Genomic DNA, 20,790 nt, shown 5'->3' with positions numbered 1-20,790 from the left:
TGGTGAAGGTAGTAGTGACGAGTTGGTTTCGTAATTTAAGTTTGAAAAAATGTAATCTTTTACTTCGCAATCTTTTAATACTTAGCGTATACTTAAACCCTTAGGGCCTACTTCATAGTACCTTTCTCCACTCTGGGTTTTTTCCTTTCCTGGGAGGAAAGTTACCACCCCCAGGCACCCAGGATAACGCCCTTCCGGGGGTGTGGGCCAGAAACCCTCAATCCACTCTCAGTACTTCGGGGCAGGCCGCCTGTCCTGCCGCAAGCGTACGCAGTACTGCAGATACACGCTGACCTCCAGCTCTGGGTAAAGCCAAGACCCCAGCCCACCCCGCGTCTACCCAAGGTGAAGGGTGGGGCTCCCAGTTCTAAGCCCCTCCCACCGAACTCACCCCAGCCGGTAGGAGAGAGGAAGTGCAAAAGGCCCCACCCACTTTTCTCTCTTTCTCTTTCCATTGGACCGGCTGGCTGCCCGTCGTCTCTATCCCGTAGGCGATTGGCTCCCTCCCTCCCGCGCCAGTCCCTGCCTCTCCCCGCCAGGGAGGGTAAGTCACGCCAAACTGGGCGGAGAATCCGCTGGCCTGTCTCTTTCGCTCGTCTGGGCGGTGGCGGCAACTGGGGACGGGGCGGGTGGCGCATCACGGGCGCAGAGGCAGGAGGAGCAGTCTCATTGTTCCGGGAGCCGTCGCCACTGCAGGTCTCTGGGCTCTTTCGGCCCTGCCCCTCTCAGTCCTCCCCAACCCCCACAACCGCCCGCGGCTCTGAAGAGAAGCGTCCCGTGGAGACAGCAGCTGCAGCATCATCTCCGATCCGCCAGCCATGGAAGACATGGACCAGTCGCCTCTGGTCTCCTCGTCCTCGGACAGCCCGCCCCGGCCTCAGCCCCCGTTCAAGTACCAGTTCGTGAGGGAGCCCGAGGACGAGGAGGAAGAAGAGGAGGAGGAGGAAGACGAGGAGGACGAAGACGAGGACTTGGAGGAGCTGGAGGTGCTGGAGAGGAAGCCCGCCACCGGGCTGTCGGCAGCCCCGGTGCCCACCGCCCCTGTCGCCGGCGCGCCCCCGATGGACTTCGGCAGTGACTTCGTGCCCCCGGCGCCCCGGGGGCCACTGCCGGCCGCGCCCCCCGCCGCCCCGGAGCGGCCGCCGTCTTGGGACCCGAGCCCCGCGTCGCCCGCGGTGCCCGCGCCATCCCTGCCCGCCGCTGCCGCAGCCTCGCCCTCCAAGCTCCCCGAGGACGATGAGCCTCCGGCCCTGCCTCTCCCTCCTCCCCCGGCCAGCGTGAGCCCCCAGGCCGAGCCAGCGTGGACCCCACCCGCCCCGGCCCCCGCCGCGCCCCCCTCCACCCCGGCCGCGCCCAAGCGCAGAGGCTCTTCAGGCTCAGTGGGTGAGTGCCATGCCCTCCCGCCTCGCGCAGACCCTCGCTCCCCTCCGTCTTTTGTGTGCACCCCCAGATGCCTCGGGCGGAGCCCTCGTCTCCGCCCGGAGGGGCTTTGTCCGTGGACCTCCAGGCGAAGGCGCCCCCGCTGGTAGGAGCCGTCAGGAGCAGGGTGGGGCGGCCGAGGAAACCCGGGCTTGTTCTTTATTGTCTGTCTCGGTATCGGGGAACACGTGCACCCCGCCTGCCCCCGGCTGCTTCCCTCTGGTCTCTGTTCTACTGCGTCCCGGAAGTTAGGCACCCACCCCTAATAGGAGCTGGGTCTGTATCTAGGAACTAAGGTTGTGGATACATTGGGCTGGCTAGGCTCCCGGGTGAGGATGGAAAGGCCTTGGCGCCCTTAATCTTTTGTCTACCAGTCTGGGTTGCTCCTAGGGAAAAGGCGCAGTTTTGCCGCTAGTCTGTTTGCCAGCATTGAGCCCTGGCCCCCCTCCTCACCTTCTCCCTAGCTTGGGTGGCCCCCCAACGCCTCATCCCCCTTCCTCTCGACTCTTGCGCTGGTGGGGAGCTGGCCCAGTGGAAAACATCCACACTGACCCAACTGCAGTGAAGAGAGAGCGCCTCCAGTGGTGTGGCGCGTGGAGAATTGGGAAGACGAGAGTTCTGGCAAAGTCCTGCCACCGCCCAGTTTACCCGGGTTGTGATGTGGCGACTCCCCAGCTGAACCCAGCCGGGGAAGTGGGATCTGAGCATTTGTGATATGAGGGGGCGCAGTTCTACCAGGGTCTCAGCTGCTTTGTGAGAGGAATTGCTGTTAGTGTGGTTTTAGGCTCTTAATGCATTATAATTGAATGGGAGAGGGAAAAAAGGCAAAATGGTTGACATTCTTAAAGAAGGGAAACCTGTGGGGTTTTTACCGCGAATAGGCCAATTGAATTTGTGGCAGATTTGCCGCTCGACTTAATGAAGTGTTTAGAGAAAGATATTTTCATGTAGTGGTTAGAAATACTGTTTCTTAGAAGTTACATGTTTTAGGTCGACAGGGACAAATCTGCATAGTCTATAAACAGTTTCCATATCTTTTCATTCACTTTAGTACCTGATTTTATATATATGTATTTAAAGGAACGTTGTTTTATTACCCTTTTCATTTTGGGAAATTGTTTATTTTGGAAGAGAAAAAAATCAAGTTTGTTAGAGATAGAGAATCTTACTAGACAAGTTATTAACTTATTAGCATGTATCTTGTTACTTTGGGGGCAGAAAGTGTCCCACCAGCAAGCAGTAGGATCTTTATGTATAAAAGGGCGAGAATCTGGTAGTGTAACTGCCTGCTGAGAAATCTTCATCGCCTTGTAGGATTTTAGACATGGTTCATTTTCTAGAAGAAAATCAATCTGAGATCACAGAAAAAATATTTTTTTCAGTTCATTCCTCCACAACAGGGAAATAAGACAATTGTGATGTTTCTGAACAACATTTTGATAATAACATACCCCAGAGCATTACTCAAAACACTAATCATTACACTAAAGATATTAGAAGATGAGGAATAACACAATCTGTCCTTTTTCTGAATTAAAAAACACATTTAAGAGAAACTAAGGTGAGGTAGAAGAATAAAGAGTAGTAAGAAATTTGCAAATGGGAAATCTAATGATTAACAAAGGCATACTGATTTGTCATCTTGTATTCTAGTATGGGAACAAAGAGAAGAGTTCTGATCTTCGAACATAAGGGTTTCAGGAGAGACAGCATTCTCTTGGAATTTTGACTTTTGGAATACTAAGTTTGGAAAACAAAGGGCAGAGAGTATTGCCTACTCAGGGACTCTTATCTTTATATAGTTCCCTAATTCTGTATTGATGATAGCTATTTGGAAACTCTAGTTCCGTTAGTAAACCACTGAATATCATGATTATGGTCATGGATAGTTAAACCATTTCTGTGAGTCTCAGGTTCCTAACAGTTTGTTCATTCATTCAGCTGATGACTGATTACCTACAAAGAGACAGGTCCTATTCTAGGCTATGAGGCTATAGCAAATAAGCAAGACACATGTGTTCCCCATGAGGGGAGTAAGGTAGTCACGTAAGTAAGGAACTCAGAATAGTGGCAAGTGTTACGAGGAAAATAAACAGGGTGATGGTATAGATATTCTTTGTTTTAGGAATATGCTCCTTAATAATTATATTGTGATTTTGGAGCAAAAATGTAGTTTTGAAGATTGAGAGGAATTGCGAGAACTGATGTGAGTAAAGACAAGGTGAGAAATGTGCAGGACATGGTTAAAAACATAGAGCAGCCCGATGGGAAAAGGGTTATATTTACTGAGTTGGGCAGACTCCTGACACTTGTGCATTTAACATTTTTGTTTACATTATTTTTGAGTAAACTCCGATTCCCATCACTAGGAAAGTAGTAATTTTGCTGTTTACTGTTGTGCTTGGAGCGTCCCCATTGTAATGCAATAATGAAGTGAGACGGAAGCCTCTCGACCATTTTTCACGGAGAAAACATTTGGCTTCACTTTGAAAAGATGGTTGGTTAAAGGGCTTTGAGGATACGTGAAGAAAATGCTGGATAGAAATTGTGTTGAGAGAAATATAAACATCATTAACAATGACATTGAGCTGGTCTCTGGGCATGTTTTAAACCAGTGTTAAGATTGAAAATGTGGTAGATCTGGATTCTGAAGCATATTGAATACTAAATTAAGGTACTAGGGTTTTAGTATCCTGTTTTTATCCATTCTCTGCCATCCACAGTTGCTCTTGCTTTTGGTAATTTATATTATGAAACAAAAATGTTTTTGTTGTTCTTCCCAAAATGTAAAGTTCTTTCGTGATTTTTTACCCTTGTTCTGAATTATTGCTTTATGCTCTGGGAGGCCATTGGAGATTATTGAACTGAGGCATGACATCATGAAAGCAGTGTTAGAAAGAAAATGAATTGGTGACAGTATTCAAGATAAGTTGGAAAGAAGAACAGGGCAACTATTTAGAATGCTTTTGCAGTAGTTCTGAAAGAGGTGAGTAGAGCCTGAACTAGTTCACTACTACTCCAGTCAATGAAAATGCAATAGAAGGGAGGAATGTAAGACACTACAAGCAGCATGGTTTTTTGGCTGCAAATCTCTATTTTTATAGTTAGGTTAAAAAAAGATTTTATGAAAGAAGAATTGATAGGACTTGGAGGCAAAGGATGTAAACATAAAGAACGTTGATTCTTAACTAAATCAATTTCAGAGAGTGTCCAAATTTGTTAATTGGAGTGGAAATTTGTATAGAATTGAATATTGCTCATAAATACAGCTTATGGCTTGGGATTAAAAATTATTAGTCTTTTATAAAGTCACTAATTATATGATTAGATACAGTGGCATAAGAGCACATAGTAGAAATGTTGAAAGATTTTGAGTGCTGTATAGTTTAAAATCTTGAGTACCAGTTCTTAATATAAAATTTAAGTAAACAGTGATGTGACACTACCGGGAAGCATTTTCTTCTATAGAAGGAGTTATCATGCCCTATCCATTCCCTATCCTCCTTTGAAAATGGTAACAAGGAAAAGAACTGATGAATTTACAGATTCTGAATAATTTCTTTTGTTAAGCCTTTTCTAATTTCTGACTGGGAATAAAAGTTGGGAACTAGTATGCTTCTTATGGATAAGTTGAGTTACATTTTAGATTGGTTCCTAGCATGCTCCGTGTCAAATTTATAGTCCTTTTTAGTAACTGGCAAGCTCCCTCAGACCTCTTTAAAATGAAGTGATGAATATAAATTGAACCTCTGATAAATACCTCATTACAAGGAATAGTATTTAAAAACATGCTATTTTAGCACTATCTCCTTGTAAACTTGGAATATTTGCTATCTTTTTTTTCTAAAATTTTATTTATCAGAGAGAGAGAGTGCGCAAGCAATGGGAGTGGCAGGCAGAGGGAGAAGCAGGCTCCCCGCTGAGCAAGGAGCCGGAGGCAGGACTTGATCCCAGGACCCTGGGATCATGACCTGAGCTGAAGGCAGATGCTTAACTGACTGAGCCACCCAGGCGTCCCAAGATTTGCTATCTTTATAAAAAAATTTTTTTCTAAAAAGGAGCATATTATCTATTTTCTAATAATTAGCTCTGTTTAATGTATAGGTATTTCATAATCTACCTAAAAGCAATTTATTTGAAACACTGCTGATGCAAGGCCCCAAATTAAATGGTACATTTTAAAGATACTTTGCTAGCCCAGGAAAAAATACCTACTTAGTGGATGATATTTCTTGATTCTTTCCTGAAACTTCTGATAAAGTAGAAGTAATGTTGCAGATACATTAGTATTACAGTACATTCCTTGAGACTTTTTGTACCTCTTCTAAATATGGACCCTAGAAGGTCCCTCAGGGGGTGACAGTATTAGGAATGGAAATTGTAAGGGCAGACCATAATTCATCAGTGTTTAGAAGGGTGAAGGTGACTTTTGTGGCTGGCTTCTATAGGACGTAGACATGGGACCCAGCTTCACAGATGCTAAGGTCTTCTCAGACTATTGGCTAATGATTCTTTTCAACTCTAAAGGAGGAGTTAATAATTTTGCATTTAAGCTGTTGGTTTTGTTTCTGGAATGGTGATTATTTTTAAGTTGTTTTGCTCATGTATTCTCATAACATTCTATTCTTACCTCATTGTATATATCATACCATATATGGTAATGGTATGTTTACTCATTTCTATTCTCTGCCAGACTGTATGCTCCTTGGGGTAAGGGGCTATATTACTTTTTTTTCCCTTGAGGAAAAGGACTATGTGACATATCTTTATTGCTGAGCACAGTGCCTTAGATGTGGTGTAGGCGGTTAGATTTGTTGAATGAATATTATAGATGAAAACCGATGTTCAAATTCTCTATAGTCCCAGAATTACAATATTTTCTCATGAATTCTTATGAATGAAAGCATTTATTTGCATGTACAAGGTATATGGATGTATCATTTTATTGATGAATCTCTTATGGATGGTTAATTGGGTTGTTTCTCAACTTTTTCTGTTATAAATAATGTTGCTGTTAGCACTTGTATATACTTCTTTGAGAATACATGTTATATGTGTTGTAGGATAAATTCATGCAAGTAGAATTACTGGTTCAAAGTGTATGTGCGCTTAAAACTTTGATAGATAATGCCAAATTGTATTACAAAAAGTTATTGCAACCTCTGTTCCCACCAATACTGTGTTTAAAGTTCCTTTTTCCTGGGGTGCCTGGGTGGCACAGCGGTTAAGCGTCTGCCTTCGGCTCAGGGCGTGATCCCGGCGTTATGGGATCGAGCCCCACATCAGGCTCCTCCACTGTGAGCCTGCTTCTTCCTCTCCCACTCTCCCTGCTGTGTTCCCTCTCTCGCTGGCTGTCTCTATCTCTGTTAAATAAATAAATAAAATCTTTAAAAAAAAAAGTTACTTTTTCCTTATGCCTTTACCAATACAGTGTATTGGTAAGACTAGTAAATGGCTTAGGAAATTTTCTTTTTTAAAAAATTTACATTTCAGAGGTTTTTTTTGGCTTAGGCGCCAGTAAGTTTTTTCTGATCACAGCTTTTGCCTATTCCTGTGGGGTTTTGTTCTTACAGATGTAGGAACATGTGATCTATTGTAAGGAAATTAGCCTTTTGTTGTGTCCTGAAAATTTTTTCATGATTTGTTATTTGTATTTTGACCTTGGGTATACTTTCTGTGCAGAAATTTTATGTAGTCAGATTTATCATTTTCTTTTATGCCTTTGAGTCCTACAAGTCATTGAGTTTTGTGTAATTCTTAGACCTTCTCTAAGATTGTAAAAATTGTTCCCATGTTTCCCTTAGTACTTTTACGATTTTTACGATTTCATTTTGACATTTAATTCTTTGATTTCCTGCAGTTTATTTTATTCTAGGGAGTGAAGTAGTGATATAATTTTATTTTTCAGCATGATTTCTCATTTTTCCGAATACCATTTGTGTTGAATCATCCATCTTATTTTTTTCTCTTTTTAAAATGCCACTTTTGTCCTATGCTTGTAGTATGGGTGAAATATTTCCTCTTCTGTTCCGTGTCTGTTTTTTCATGTATAGGTACCAAGCTGTTTTAATTGCTATAATTTTCAAATGAAATACTAGCTGAAAGGGCTTTTCCATAATTATTTTTTTCTGGCTATCTATGCTTGTATAGTTTTCTGCCTGATTTAAAAAAAATTGTTTATTTAATCCCCTCTCCCTCTGTTGGAATAAGAGTGTGGTTACATTAAATTTATGCATTAATTTAGGAGAAAATTGATGTGTTTTTGGATTGATATTACATATTTTTTCTACAGGCATGGTTTTTATTAACATGTATTTTTTTAAATTAGTTTATAACTATGTGAAATATAGGCTTTTAAAAGCAATTATTAAGTATTCTGGCCTACTTAGTAGGAAGCACTTGAAATGCTGGGTTGCATAGATATTTGGCCCCCTCTTTTCAGTTGATCGTACATAGACCAGTAAAGAGAAGTCATCTTGCTTTTTCATTTCTAAAACAAGCAAACAAAAAAAAACTTGAGAAGGGAAGAAACATTCTCTATATCTTGTAGTTAGAGCTGTAGCTACTAAATATCGGATTATTGTTTTAGCAGTCTCTGAATCCTTTACTTAAGTGGCCCACAAGTTTTAAAAACAAAACAAAACATGATTTCTTTAATAGCTTGTTCTTCCCATTGATGGAATTGTTACAGTAGGTGAAGAAGGCTTATAAAGTTTTGTTGTTTAAATAGATTTAGCAGTTGCCTAGTTATATTGGTGGTCCCTTAGAAATTCAATGTTAATTAAAAAATTAGCATACTCTTTTTTTTTTTTTTTAAGCCAGGCTTAGGGCTAAATATGGGGACAAAAAGATGAGTAGAGAGAATTTATGAGAACTACATGTAGCAGATTAAGGGAAAAACATAAGGCCCTTGTTGGAAAGAATTTTCTGCTGTCTTAAAACAGGAGGAGTTTTGTGATTGTACTGTAGGGGCAATCATAAACTTACCTGCTTGTCAACAGCTTTTGTGAAAAGAGAAAAAAACCTTAATTGGGTTCTAGGTCTGCCTGCACATTTTTTGTCTCCAGTTTTACAGACAGACTTGTAAACTTGAGTAATTGGAAGGTGCCATTATTAAATTTATTTATCTCAGTGTTTTGACAGTGCTAGGTAAAACCTGACTTAAAGCATGAAAAACATCTTTTTTAAAGAATGACTTATTTAGAGAGCAGGGTGTGTGTGGGGGGGAAGCAGAGAGAGAGAGAGAGGGAGAGAGAAACTTAAGCAGAAGTGAGAAACTCCTCACTGAATGTGGAGCCTAATGGAGGGGGGGGATATCCATGAACCATGAAATCATGACCTGAGCTGAAACCAGGAGTCAGTCGCTTAACCAACTGCACCACCCAGGCGCCCTGAAAAACATTTTTTTAAAACTACTGGAGTCTTTGATCTCAAAAAAGAAGGGAATTTCCTTAAAAAAATTTTTTTTTCTTTGTTCTAAGGAAATTATTAAATATGCTTAAACCATGTAAATCCCTTTCATAAATAGCCTATAAAACTTCCCAGTCTCAACTAATCAATATCATTATTAAATTATAGAAAGGTTTAATATTAAATCTATCAAGTTCTGATATTTTAATTTTAATGCAAAACAACTTGATAAAAACTTAGATGTTTTTCCTTGTATAAGGTGAATTAGGAAAGTCAGAACTTAGAAGACCAAGTAAGTGTTTAATTATGTAATGTGTTACAGGCCATCTATATCACAGAACACAGACCTGCTATAAGGATTAGGGCTATAAGACATATCGCTTTTGAACAAGGACTGAAAACTACCACCTATACCTACCATCATACTTTCTCATTTACCCATTCTTTTTTTTTTTTTTTAATATTTTATTTATTTATTTGACAGAGAGAGAGACAGCCAGGGAGAGGGGGAACACAGGCAGGGGGAGTGGGAGAGGAGGAAGCAGGCTCTCAGCAGAGGAGCCCGATTTGGGGCTCGATCCCAGGACCCTGGGATCACGCCCTGAGCCAAAGACACACGCTTAACGACTGAGCCACCCAGGCGCCCTTACATAAACATTTTAGAATCAGCTTGTTCATGTCTACAAAATGTCTGCAGGGAATTTGGGATTGCATTGAGTCTAGAGAGCAATATATGGAACATTGGCATTTTCGGGTTTGAAACATAGGGTTTATCCCATAACAAGCTAACAGGATAGCTTGCCATAGTTTCTTGAATGCTGGCAGAAGACACAGATGCCTGGGTCAGAGACAAAGGACTTTATTACTTACATAAGTGATAATAGCTGGCATATCAGCATTTTCTTGTGCAGGTGCCCTAAGCCCCATTTCCCATAGATCAACACTGAGAGGGCCAAGTGACAGACTTGCCATGCTGTATTGCAGGAGAGGGACTTGAACAATCAACTTGAACTTAGGGAAACTGAGTTTATACTACGTAGTAAGTATGTCTGCCTATTCCACTTAATTGCATATAGTAATTATTTGAGATTCAGAAATCAATTCTTTAAAGAAATTAAGAAATGAGAATAATAGTGTGTATCTACTCATATTTATCATTTCTTTAGAGAAATTATGAAACGAGAATATTTTGTATTTACTCAGATATTTAACATTTTTGTTCTTTGTTTCTGAAGATCCAGGTTACTACCTAGTATCATTTTCCTTCAGTCTGAAGAACTTCATTGAACATTTATTGTAGTACAGGTCTCTTGGTGATAATTTCTTTCAGCTTTTGTTTTCATCTTTTATTATCTGACAATATTTTTATTCATCTGTATTTTTGAAGCATATTTTTGATGAATACAGTCAGTCTTGTTCATGGTAGTTAAGTTCTATAAAGTCACGGAAAACACTGAATTAGCAAATACTGAATCATTGCCTCTAGGGGAGATGCAGGGTTAGGTTCCTGTGAACCTCTAGTCATACCATTTTTGTTAATGATGAATATGTAACTTTGTTTTACGTGTTTCTATTTAAAGATGCATTATTTAATGTATATTGTTGATTTATTAACACTGAACTCATGGCCAAGAGAACGGTAACTTATACGTGAATGAAGCTTATCTAACACATGTATTTTCTCTGTAAGGCACATCATGGCCACCTTGTGGTTAAGAACACTACACAGAACACTAGACAGTCCACTATTCTTAGAGGATATTTTAAATAGCAAAGTCACCAACAAAATCACAAAAAAAAAAATGCAAAAAATATGGCACTAAATAAACTGCAAAAAGTACACTCGTCTTGAGTATGAGAGCTGAAACAAGAAGGCATAGGCTTGCCTTGTTTGACCTCACCTGGGAATGTACGTTGGGGTCGCTGCTCTGCACACATCCACTGCTGTAAGTATTGATTTAGGGAATATCAGTTTAGTGAGCAGGCAATCAGTGAATAATAAGAATTGACAGATAAAATTATAGGTTGGTAGATTTTGTATCATATAAAGATGTTATCTTTTGCATTCCATTGTTTCTAGTGACAGGTCAGGTCATTCTTGTTGTTTCCCTGCCTGTTTCCTTTGTTTTTAAGATTTTCTATGTGTTTGGTTTTCAGCAATTTGATCTCAACAGTGTACTTCTTTGCGGTTTTGTGTTTTTTCTACTCAGTGTTTATTCATTGAGCTTCTTGGCTCTCTGAGTTGGTATTTTCCGTCACATTGTCAAATTTTAGGCCATTATGTCTTTATTTATTTACTTATTTTTCTGCTTCAGTCACTGTTGCCTTTTTCGGGGACTCCAATTGCATATACTGTAACTTCTTGGTTGTCGCACAGGTTGCTGAGACTTCATTTCTTTTTTCCCCCATGCTGTGCTTCAGTTTGGATGGTTTCTAATTGCTCGTTCTTTAAGCTTATTGATCTTCTCTTCACTGCCCAATCTGCTTTTAGGCCCATCTAGTGAATTTTTCTTTCACTTAATATAGCTTTCTGTCATAGAATTTTTATTTGGTTCTCTCTCAGCTGTATTTCTTTACCAAGATTCTCTGTCCATTCACTTATTATGCCCGTCTTTTGCTGTACATACTTAATAGCTATTTTAGTTTACATTTTAATGTTTGCTAATACAATGTTTAGATTATTTCTCTGTTTATATTAGCTGTTTTTTTAATTTATGCTCATATTTCCGTGTGTCTTTTCATGTCCAGTAGTATTTTATTCTGTACTGGTCGTCTTGGGTGTGTTGTTAGTGTTGTTCTGGAAGTCAGTTTGCTGGCAAATCATCCTGATCTTTTCAGGTCCTGATTTTAAAGGTAGGGTCTAGAGCAGGTGTTGGCTTTTTTTTTTTTTTTTTTTGTAAGAATAAGACAGTAAATATTTTAGGCTTGTGGGTTGTATAGGTCCTTTTGTAACTACTCAGGTTTGCCCTTATATGACAACATAGCCATAGACAATGCACACAAATGGACTTGGCTGTCTTCCAATATAACTTTGTCCCATGAGCCATATTTTGCTGACTTGGTCCAAGTCTAGGCCATGTAATCCAGACTAGGTAGCCTTTAGTTCAGAGTTAAAGTAGTCTTCCTCTTACAGTGTGCCTTTTCTGGGGTCTCATTTTTATACTTGGGGTGTTTAGCAAGACGTCTCCACTCTGGTTTGTCAGAAACTTTTGGTCATGTCTTCCAGTACAGCGTCTGACCTCGAAAATATCTGTTCAGCTCACAACTGTCATAGATTCTCTGCTTGGCCTCTGTAGGTCTTGTGCCATATATGTGCAGCATAATTGAGCCAAAGATTTAAAAGGACCCTCTAACCAGATTTCTGGAGCTCCTTTTCTATGAAGTTTTCTTTTTTATGTTACCTTGCGCCACAAATTCCAGACAACTCAGCAGCCTCCTCAGCTCAGCAAGAGTGCAGTATTCTTGGGCTCCTTTTCCATGTGCTGTGGACAAAGGGTTTTCAAGCAGAAAGCCAGGGCATCATCTGGTGTGCTTCCCACTTCTCAGGAATCACACCCCATACTTCCTATTGTCCAGTGTCTGAAGATAGTTGCTTCATATGTTTTTCCCTGTTTTATAGTTATTTATGTTAGTTAATCTGATAGAATTATTCTCATAGCAGAAATTCTCTGTGATTTTAAAATGCAGTTTATTTCCTGTGTTTTATCAGTTATGATTTTTATTGACGAATTATACTTTTGGTTGATAAGCAGGTTTTGAAATGAACATATTAAGAAAAATATTCAGTATAAGAGTATGTGAACAATAGTGAGATTGTGATAGCATATTTTAAATAGACCAGTAGTAAGTTCAAAACTGACGTACCACTTTAACTTTTTAAAAACGTGACTGACTTAAAAAAATAAATCTCTTCAGTGAACTTTAATTTTGAAACCGATCCTTGTGTGATGGAAATAATTAGTATTCAAAATATATAGCCCTGAAGCAGTTTAAATTTACACTGTAGATTTAAACTTGAGTAAGGAAAGGAAACTAGCATTAGGGCCATCAAAGAATAGTTCATTTGGAAAAAGTTGTTTTATGAAGCGTATTCATTCTTCATACTGTCAAAAGTATAGTGAGTCTATTCATTTTACTGAGGGTAATAAGGAAATATCTGATTATAGTGATAGTTAAATTATAATTTTCTAGCTTTGTCATTAACTAGCTATGTGACTTTGAATAAGTTACTTAATTCTCTGAGCTTAGATAACTGGAAATGTGGTAGATTAACAAAAATAAGGATGAGTATGTTTTATTTTTTATTTTTTTATTTTGTATTTTTTTTTGAGAGCGGGAGAGAGAGAGAACAAGTGGGGAGGAGGGTCAGAGAGAGAGGGAGAAGCAGACTCCCCACCAAGCAGGGAGCCCACTGTGGGTCTTGATCCCAGGACCCTGAGATCACGACCTGAGCCAAAGGCAGCCACTTAACCGACTGAGCCACCCACGTGCCCCAAGGTTGGGTATGTTTTAAAAAGAAAGTTAGTAAGGCTGAATATGGTGAATTTGTGTTTTACTGGATGTGAGCATTCTGATATGCAGGAAGTGAAAGGAGGGGTTTGGTTGGGAAGAGTTATGTTTGGTTAATATGTTGTGTGAGAAGTCGTTGAAATAAGTTTAGATGGCTAACTTGGGGCCATATATTGCTGGGCTTTAAGAGTTTTAGGTATAATTCAGTGGATAACTGGAGCTTTTAAATGTTTTGTGCAAGAGAATATATAGAATTGTTCTTTTAGGAATATTAATTTGGCAGTAAAGAGACTTAATAGAAAAGTTCTGGCTACCCTTTTGCATATTAATTAGTAAAAAACTTGTTTACTTAAATATGCCACTGTGTTTTTACTTAGTGTGGGTATAATTGAGTCCTTAATATTATTTTTGTTTGTTTGTTCAGAATAACACAAATGAAGTTGATGATCGAAGTTTCAGTTTCATCCAGTGGTTAGAATTTGACATAATCATAGATCATACAAGGGGGAGTTGATTACCTTTTTTGTAAACCTAGTAGTAGTATAAGTGTGTATATAACATGTCTCAGTAATTCAAAATGTTACACTTTTAATATAGTGTCCCTGATTATAAAATAGTTTATTATTCACTTGTGAAAGTTAGGATCTTTTACAGAAAAAGGAAGACTAACCTAAAATCAGTAATTTTTTTTTCAAAACAAAATAATTGTTTAGCCTTAGAATTTGGTAGCTTATGATATATGTGTTGTCAATCAAAATTTTTCTTTAACATCTTTAATTTTATTTATTAAAATTTTAACATTCTCAATTTATAAAGTCCAGGAAAGGAAGTACTACAGAGTGGTTAAAGAAAAGAACATAGACCTGTATACTCTGAATTCAAATCTCAGATCCATCGTTTTTCAGTTTTGTGAGTCTGGGGTAGTTACCTAGCCTTTTATGCCTGTTTCTTCATTTCTGAAATGAGGATAACAGAAGTACCTAACTTTATTAGGGTGGTTTGAACATTGAAAGAGCATCTAAAATAAATGTGCCTGGTCAACATTACCATCTCTATAAATGTTACTATATTGTGAAGTAGAAGCAAATAACCAAATATTTCAGGTAATTACAGGGTATTTGCTTGATGATTTACCTTATTTCAGGAGGTCAAACTTGAGGGACTGATAAAGAAAGAAGAATTTACACAGGTTGCACTTATGCATATACTTATCCCTCCGAAAGATAAAGCACATGGACTTGAGAGTTAGACATATTTACATCCTTGCTGTCTGGCCTCCTAGCTCTTTGACTTAGGACAGGTTGTTTCTAATTCTTCCCCCCTCTCTCCCATCCAACATTTTGAGGTAGATACTGTTACTATCCGTATTTTACAGATGAGGAAATGAGGCACAGTAGGGATAAGTAATATCTTTCTCAGGGTCACAGAGTTCTAAGTGATGAATCTGGGATTTGAACCGAAGCAGTGTGATCCCATGATCCCATGATCGCTTTAGGAGGAGTCAGGGCAACACTCTTCTTGAGGGCCAAATGGTAGCGACCTTTTCTGGATTTTTTTTTTCTAAGTGCTTTTAGAAATGCAATACTTGTTTCATGGTTGATTTTAGACTGAATCTATGATTTTTCTTTTTTCAAAATTTAGTGAATATTTGAAATACCAATTTGTAAACTTTCTCATTCGGCCAAGTGCCAGGCTTATAGTTTTCACTATAAGAGAGAGTCTGGTGTTAGATAGGAATAAGGATACATTTAAAAAAATACTTTAAATTTTTGGCACAATTTTAGTTGTAGTTTGTTTTCCCCCTAATTTTAACAGTAACATGTTTCGAGTTCACTTTCCAAGAAGACTGGCCTCTGCATTAGTGGCTTTAATTATATTAACTAGATGAAAAAGACAGCCATTTTGTTGAGGAGTTGCTGCCTTTTATTTAGATGGAGCAGCTGTGTGGTTCTGCTCTTTGATCCCCAAATCTCAGTTTTCCACAAGATTATAATACATTATTTTAAGTGAAAGGAATTCTTCAATTCCCTAATTTTACAAAGAAGAGGACATAGTTGTCTTTTGGAAGTATGTACACACGGGGATGCCTGGGTGGCTCAGTCCATTGAGCCTCTGACTCTTGATTTTTGGCTCAGGTCATGATCTCAGGGTCCTGAGATCAAGCCCCATGTCCTAGCTCAGTGCAGAGTCTGCTTGACCCTCTCCCTCTGCTCCTCTCCCCACTCACACACGTGCACTCTCTCAACTAAATAAAATCTTAAAAATGAAAAGTGTGTACACATGTATGTTTTAAAAAAATCGCATAAGGTGGTTTGGCTTATTGGTTTGGATGAGTTGCCCATCCAACCTATTGCTCTAGGTTATAGAAGACCTTTTCAAATGCGTACCATGGATTTTCCCCTCATTATCCCATCTAAGAATCCTTTAGATATGGTATCATGCCCAATGTGGATTTATCTAAAACTTATATGACATTGTGAATTCAACTGTCTTATTCATCAAGGGGAATATCTTTGGAAGACATGTTCATATTCATGATAGCCACGTCTCTTTGTTTTTTTCTGTTGATCAACCTTGCCTAGCTTGTCCTTCCAGATAGAAATGCCCAGATTTATTATGTCCTCTGCACTAAAGGAATACCTTCCTGTCATTCCTCAGGCTATTTCAAATTGTCTTTTGCCTTTCTCTAGTGTAAACCACAGAAGAACTTTAGCTCAGGATCTTCCAACTGCAGATATAAAGTGACATTGTGCACGCTTAATAGGCCAATATGTAGGGTATTAGTTGGCTCAGGCTGCCGCACCAAAATACCGTAGACTGGGTGGCTTAAACAACAGAAATTTATTTCTCACAATTCTGGAGGCTGGGAAGTCTGAGATCAAGATTTGGGCAGGGTAGGTTTCATTCTGAGGCCTCATTTCTTGGCTTATAGGTGGCTGCCATCTCATTGTGTGCTCATATGGCTCCCTCAGAGAGAGGAAGAGGAGGAGCAGGGAAGTGGAGGAAGTGTGGTCACACAGGCATGAGCAAGCTCTCTGGTGTCTTTTCTTATAAGGGCACTAACCCTATCAAACCATGGTCCCACCGTCATGACCTCCTGTAATCTTAATGACCTCCCAGCTGGCGCCATTTCCAAATGCTATCACATTGGAGATTAAGGCTTCAACATAGGAATTTGGGGGGAGGGGGGACACAAACATTCAGTTCATAACATACATGTGGGTTTGAAAAAGTGAGCTCTGGAGTTGAATTGACAGGAGTCTCACCAGTTACGTATTGAGTGAGTTACTCCTCTGTGACTCAGTTGTTTATTGTTGTTGTTAACCTGTAAAATGGGGGGTGTTAACTCCACACTTATAACAATAGAGTTGTAGGGAATAAAACGAGTTCTTGCATGTAAAGCACTTAGAATAACAAGTATCCCCTTGGGATGCCAGGGTGACTCAGTGGATTCAGCATTGGACTCTTGATTTTGACTCAGGTCATGATCTCAGGGTCATGAGATCCACTTTGGGCTCCGTGCTGAGTGTGGAGCCTGCTTAAGATTCTTCCTCTCCCTCTGCCCCACCCCCCATCATGTGTGCGCTCTCCCTCTCTCTCTCTCTCTCTCAAAAAAAAGTATCCCTCAATGTTAATTTTAAGCAAAACAAGACTGATGATAATAATTATCTTCCTAATGACAATTACTGTTTTCTTTGCAATTTGGACAGTGGTACATAGCACTAATGTCCTCACAGACTAGTGTACAGTGACTATTAGAATGTTTTTCTTTAGAGATAGACCTGGAATATGAGAAAATATGCATGATTCTCTGAAAGTGTTCTTCTGAACTGAACATATGCTAATAAAAAAGGGTTAAGCAAAAGTAATTATTAATTTTATTCAAATGCATTTTTAAAATTTTTGGCTTCGATTAGGGCAAAAAATTTACCTATCTGAAAATGTGAATAAAAGTTTGGATGCCATGTGTTAACTGAGAAGAAGAATATCTTAAAGCCACTTTGGTGTTTGAAATTTCTTTAACATAACCCTGTTATTGCCTCTTGAGAAATGATAGGTTCTATGGATATCATTTAATCATCTCTATAATATACATGATAATTTAATCTGAATTAATGGTACTACTGATAGTACTACTTTTTCTTTTCCGTCTTGGCTTTTTCTTTGTAAAAGTTTTGTTTTAACTCATTACAAACTGAACCCTTGCTTGCTCCTCTTACCTTTAGTCTCCTTCAAACTCTGTCTTTATCTTTGCTGAGGTTATATTCTATTTGTTTTTCAGATGAGACACTTTTTGCTCTTCCTGCTGCATCTGAGCCTGTGATACACTCCTCTACAGGCAAGTTCTTTCTGCTAGCCTTTTATCCTCTGTGTATTCTAACTTTAACTCTTTAGTTTTATTAACTCTGTACAGAGTGGTTTGAGTTTACTAAAAATTAGCATGGTTCCAAGAATGTTTGTCTATTGAAAAAGTTGAAATTTATATTTTATATGCTTTGTCCAAGAGAGAAATGGGCAGAACCTGATTAATAAATTGGATATATGTAAGGAATTCTTGGACCCTTGATTTACATTTATATGTTGACTAGTCCTTTTTTCAAATGCAGTTTACTTATAGCTGAAAGGCTTTCATAGAATGAATGCCATTCTTTGGCATTTAATTATTCGGTGTCTTTTCTGCACTGTCAGACTCTCTTCTCAAATTCTTTTGTCTTCCTCTAAAACTAGTTAGAAGTAGCTTTTCTCAATTGATTATACTTGAGGTTTTTTTTCCCAGAGACTCGATTTATGCCTTTTCATAGCATGTAATTGCCTCTGTAGCCATGCACCTTTTATTGACAATAGCTTTAATTTTCTAAGTAATGATTCAAGACTACTTATTTATTGTTATTAACATTTAATTTTAGTTAACATTAACTCTTTACTAACAGTATTTTGAATCTGTCATAAAACTTGCATTAACTCTGAGAACGCTGGCATTCTCTAACTTTCCTTTCTGTCCATGGTCACAGAAAAAATTATGGACTTGAAGGAGCAGCCAGGTAACACTGTTTCCACTGGTCAAGAGGATTTTCCATCTGTCCTGCTTGAAACTGCTGCTTCTCTTCCTTCTCTGTCTCCCCTCTCAGCTGCTTCTTTTAAAGAACATGAATATCTTGGTAATTTACCAGTATTACCCACCGAAGGAACACTTCAAGAAACCTCAACTGACGCTTCTGAAGAGTTCACTGAGAAGGCAAAAAATCCATTTGTAGACAGAGATTTAACAGAGTTTTCGCACTTGGAATACTCAGAAATGAGACTGTCATTGAGTGGCTCTCCGAAAGCAGAATCTGCTGTAATAGTAGCAAATCCTAGGGAAGAGAATAAAGATGAAAAGGAGGATTTAGTTAGTAATAACATCCTTCGTAATCAACAAGAGTTACCCATAGCCCTTACTAATAAATCAGTTAAAGAAGAGGACAAAGTTATGTCTCCAGAAAAAACAAAGGACAGTTTCAATGAAAAGGGAATTGCAGCAGAAGCTCCAATGAGGGAAGAATATGCAGACTTCAAACCGTTTGAGCGGGTTTGGGATGTAAAAGATCCTTCTAAGCAAGACAGCGATGTGTTGGCTGCTGGAGGTAATATAGAGAGCAAGTTAGAGAGTAAAGTGGATAAGAAATGTTTTGCTGACAGCCCTGAGCAAACAAATCATGAAAAAGATAGTGAAAGCAGTAATGATGATACTTCTTTTCCCAGTACACCAGAGGCTGTAAAAGATGGTTCAGGAGCCTATATCACATGTGCTCCCTTTAACCCGACAGCAACTGAAAACCTTTCGACAAACATTTTTCCTTTGTTGGAAGATCATACTTCAGAAAATAAGACAGATGAAAAAAAGATAGAAGAAAAAAAGGCCCAAATTGTAACGGAGAAGAATTTTAGTACCAAGACATCAAACCCTTTCCTTGTAGCAACACAGGAGGATTCTGAGGCAGATTATGTCACAACAGATAATTTGTCAAAGGTGGCTGAGGAAGTCGTGGCAAACATGGCTGAAGGTCTAACCCCAGATTTAGTACAGGAAGCGTGTGAAAGTGAATTGAATGAGGCTACAGGTACAAAGATTGCTTTCGAAACAAAAATGGACTTGGTTCAAGCATCAGAAGCTATGCAGGAGTCCCTCTATCCTGTGGCGGCACAGCTTTGCCCGTCTTTTGAAGAATCTGAAGCTACCCCTTCACCAGTTTTGCCTGACATTGTTATGGAAGCACCATTAAATTCTGTAGTTCCTAGTGCTGGTGCTTCTGCAGTGCAGCCCAGTCCATCACAATTAGAAGCTCCTCCTTCAGTTAATTATGAAAGCATAAAACTTGAGCCTGAAAATCCCCCACCGTATGAAGAGGCCATGAATGTACCACTAAAAACTGTATCAGGTATAAAGGAAGAAATGGAAGAGCCTGGAAGGGTTAATGTAGGTGTTCAAGAGACAGAAGCTCCTTACATCTCTATCGCATGTGATTTAATTAAAGAAACGAAGCTCTCTACTGAACCGTCCTCAGATTTCTCTGATTACTCAGAAATAGCAAAAGTCGCGCAGCCAGTGGCTGATCATTCTGAGTTAGTTGAGGATTCGTCACCCGATTCTGAACCGGTGGACTTATTTAGTGATGATTCAATACCTGAAGTTCCACAAAAACAAGATGAAGCTGTGATACTTGTGAACGAAAATCTCACGGAAGCTTCTCAGTTGATGATGGAACATGAAAATAAGGAAAAACTCAGTGCTTCACTACCACCTGAGGGGGGAAAGCCGTATTTGGAATCTTTTCAGCCCAATTTAGATACCACAAAAGATAACTTGTCACCTGATGAAGTTTCAGCATTGACCCAAAAGGAGAAAGTTCCTTTGCAGATGAAGGAGCTCAATACTGCAGTTTATTCAGATGCTGGCTTATTTATTGCTGAGGAAGCAAAAGTAAGGGAGAGTGAAACATTCTCAGATTCGTCTCCAATTGAGATTATAGATGAGTTCCCTACATTTGTCAGTTCTAAAACTGATTCTTCTCCTAAATTAACCAGGGAATACACTGATCTAGAAGTATCCCACAAAAGTGAGATTGCTAATGTCCAGGATGAAGCTGGGTCATTACCTTGCTCAGAGTTACCTCACGACCTTTCTTTCAAGAATGTACAACCTAAAGATGAAGATAAAGTCCATGTCCCAGATGAACTCTCCAAAGACAGGTCTGGTATTTCGAAGGGGCCCTTACTGCCTCCAGATGTTTCTGCTTTGGCCACTCAAACAGAAATAGGCAGTATAGTCAAACCCACAGTCCTTGTGAAAGAAGCTGAGAAAAAAACCCCTTCTGATACAGAGCAAGAGACCAGATCACCATCTGCTATATTTTCAGCAGAGCTGAGTAAAACTTCAGGTAATCAGTCCATACATTGTTTTGTACTTTCTTG

General features: G+C 39.4%; 1 protein-coding gene across 3 annotated transcripts in view; it reads left to right on the top strand.

Moving 5' to 3' along the window:
* Positions 1–566: 566 nt before the first annotated feature.
* The window catches only part of RTN4 (reticulon 4), a 68,858-nt gene continuing 48,634 nt past the window's right edge, over positions 567–20,790 (top strand). Inside the window, exons 1-3 of one of the 3 annotated variants that reach the window (XM_045787984.2) lie at positions 567–1,383; positions 17,621–17,677; positions 18,351–20,756. In XM_045787984.2, coding sequence (XP_045643940.2) covers positions 819–1,383; positions 17,621–17,677; positions 18,351–20,756 — 3,028 coding nt within the window. In that variant the 5' untranslated portion in view covers positions 567–818. The remainder of the gene's footprint in view (positions 1,384–17,620; positions 17,678–18,350; positions 20,757–20,790) is intronic. The other 2 variants (XM_045787985.2, XM_045787986.2) reach the window with 2 other exon arrangements.

Source organism: Ursus americanus, chromosome 7 (genome assembly GCF_024610735.1).
Source record: "Ursus americanus isolate L20-20 chromosome 7, mUrsAme1.1.p, whole genome shotgun sequence".
NCBI lineage: Eukaryota > Metazoa > Chordata > Mammalia > Carnivora > Ursidae > Ursus > Ursus americanus.
The sequence above is the reverse complement of the archived record's forward strand: the minus strand, read 5'-3'. Positions and strand labels throughout refer to the sequence as shown.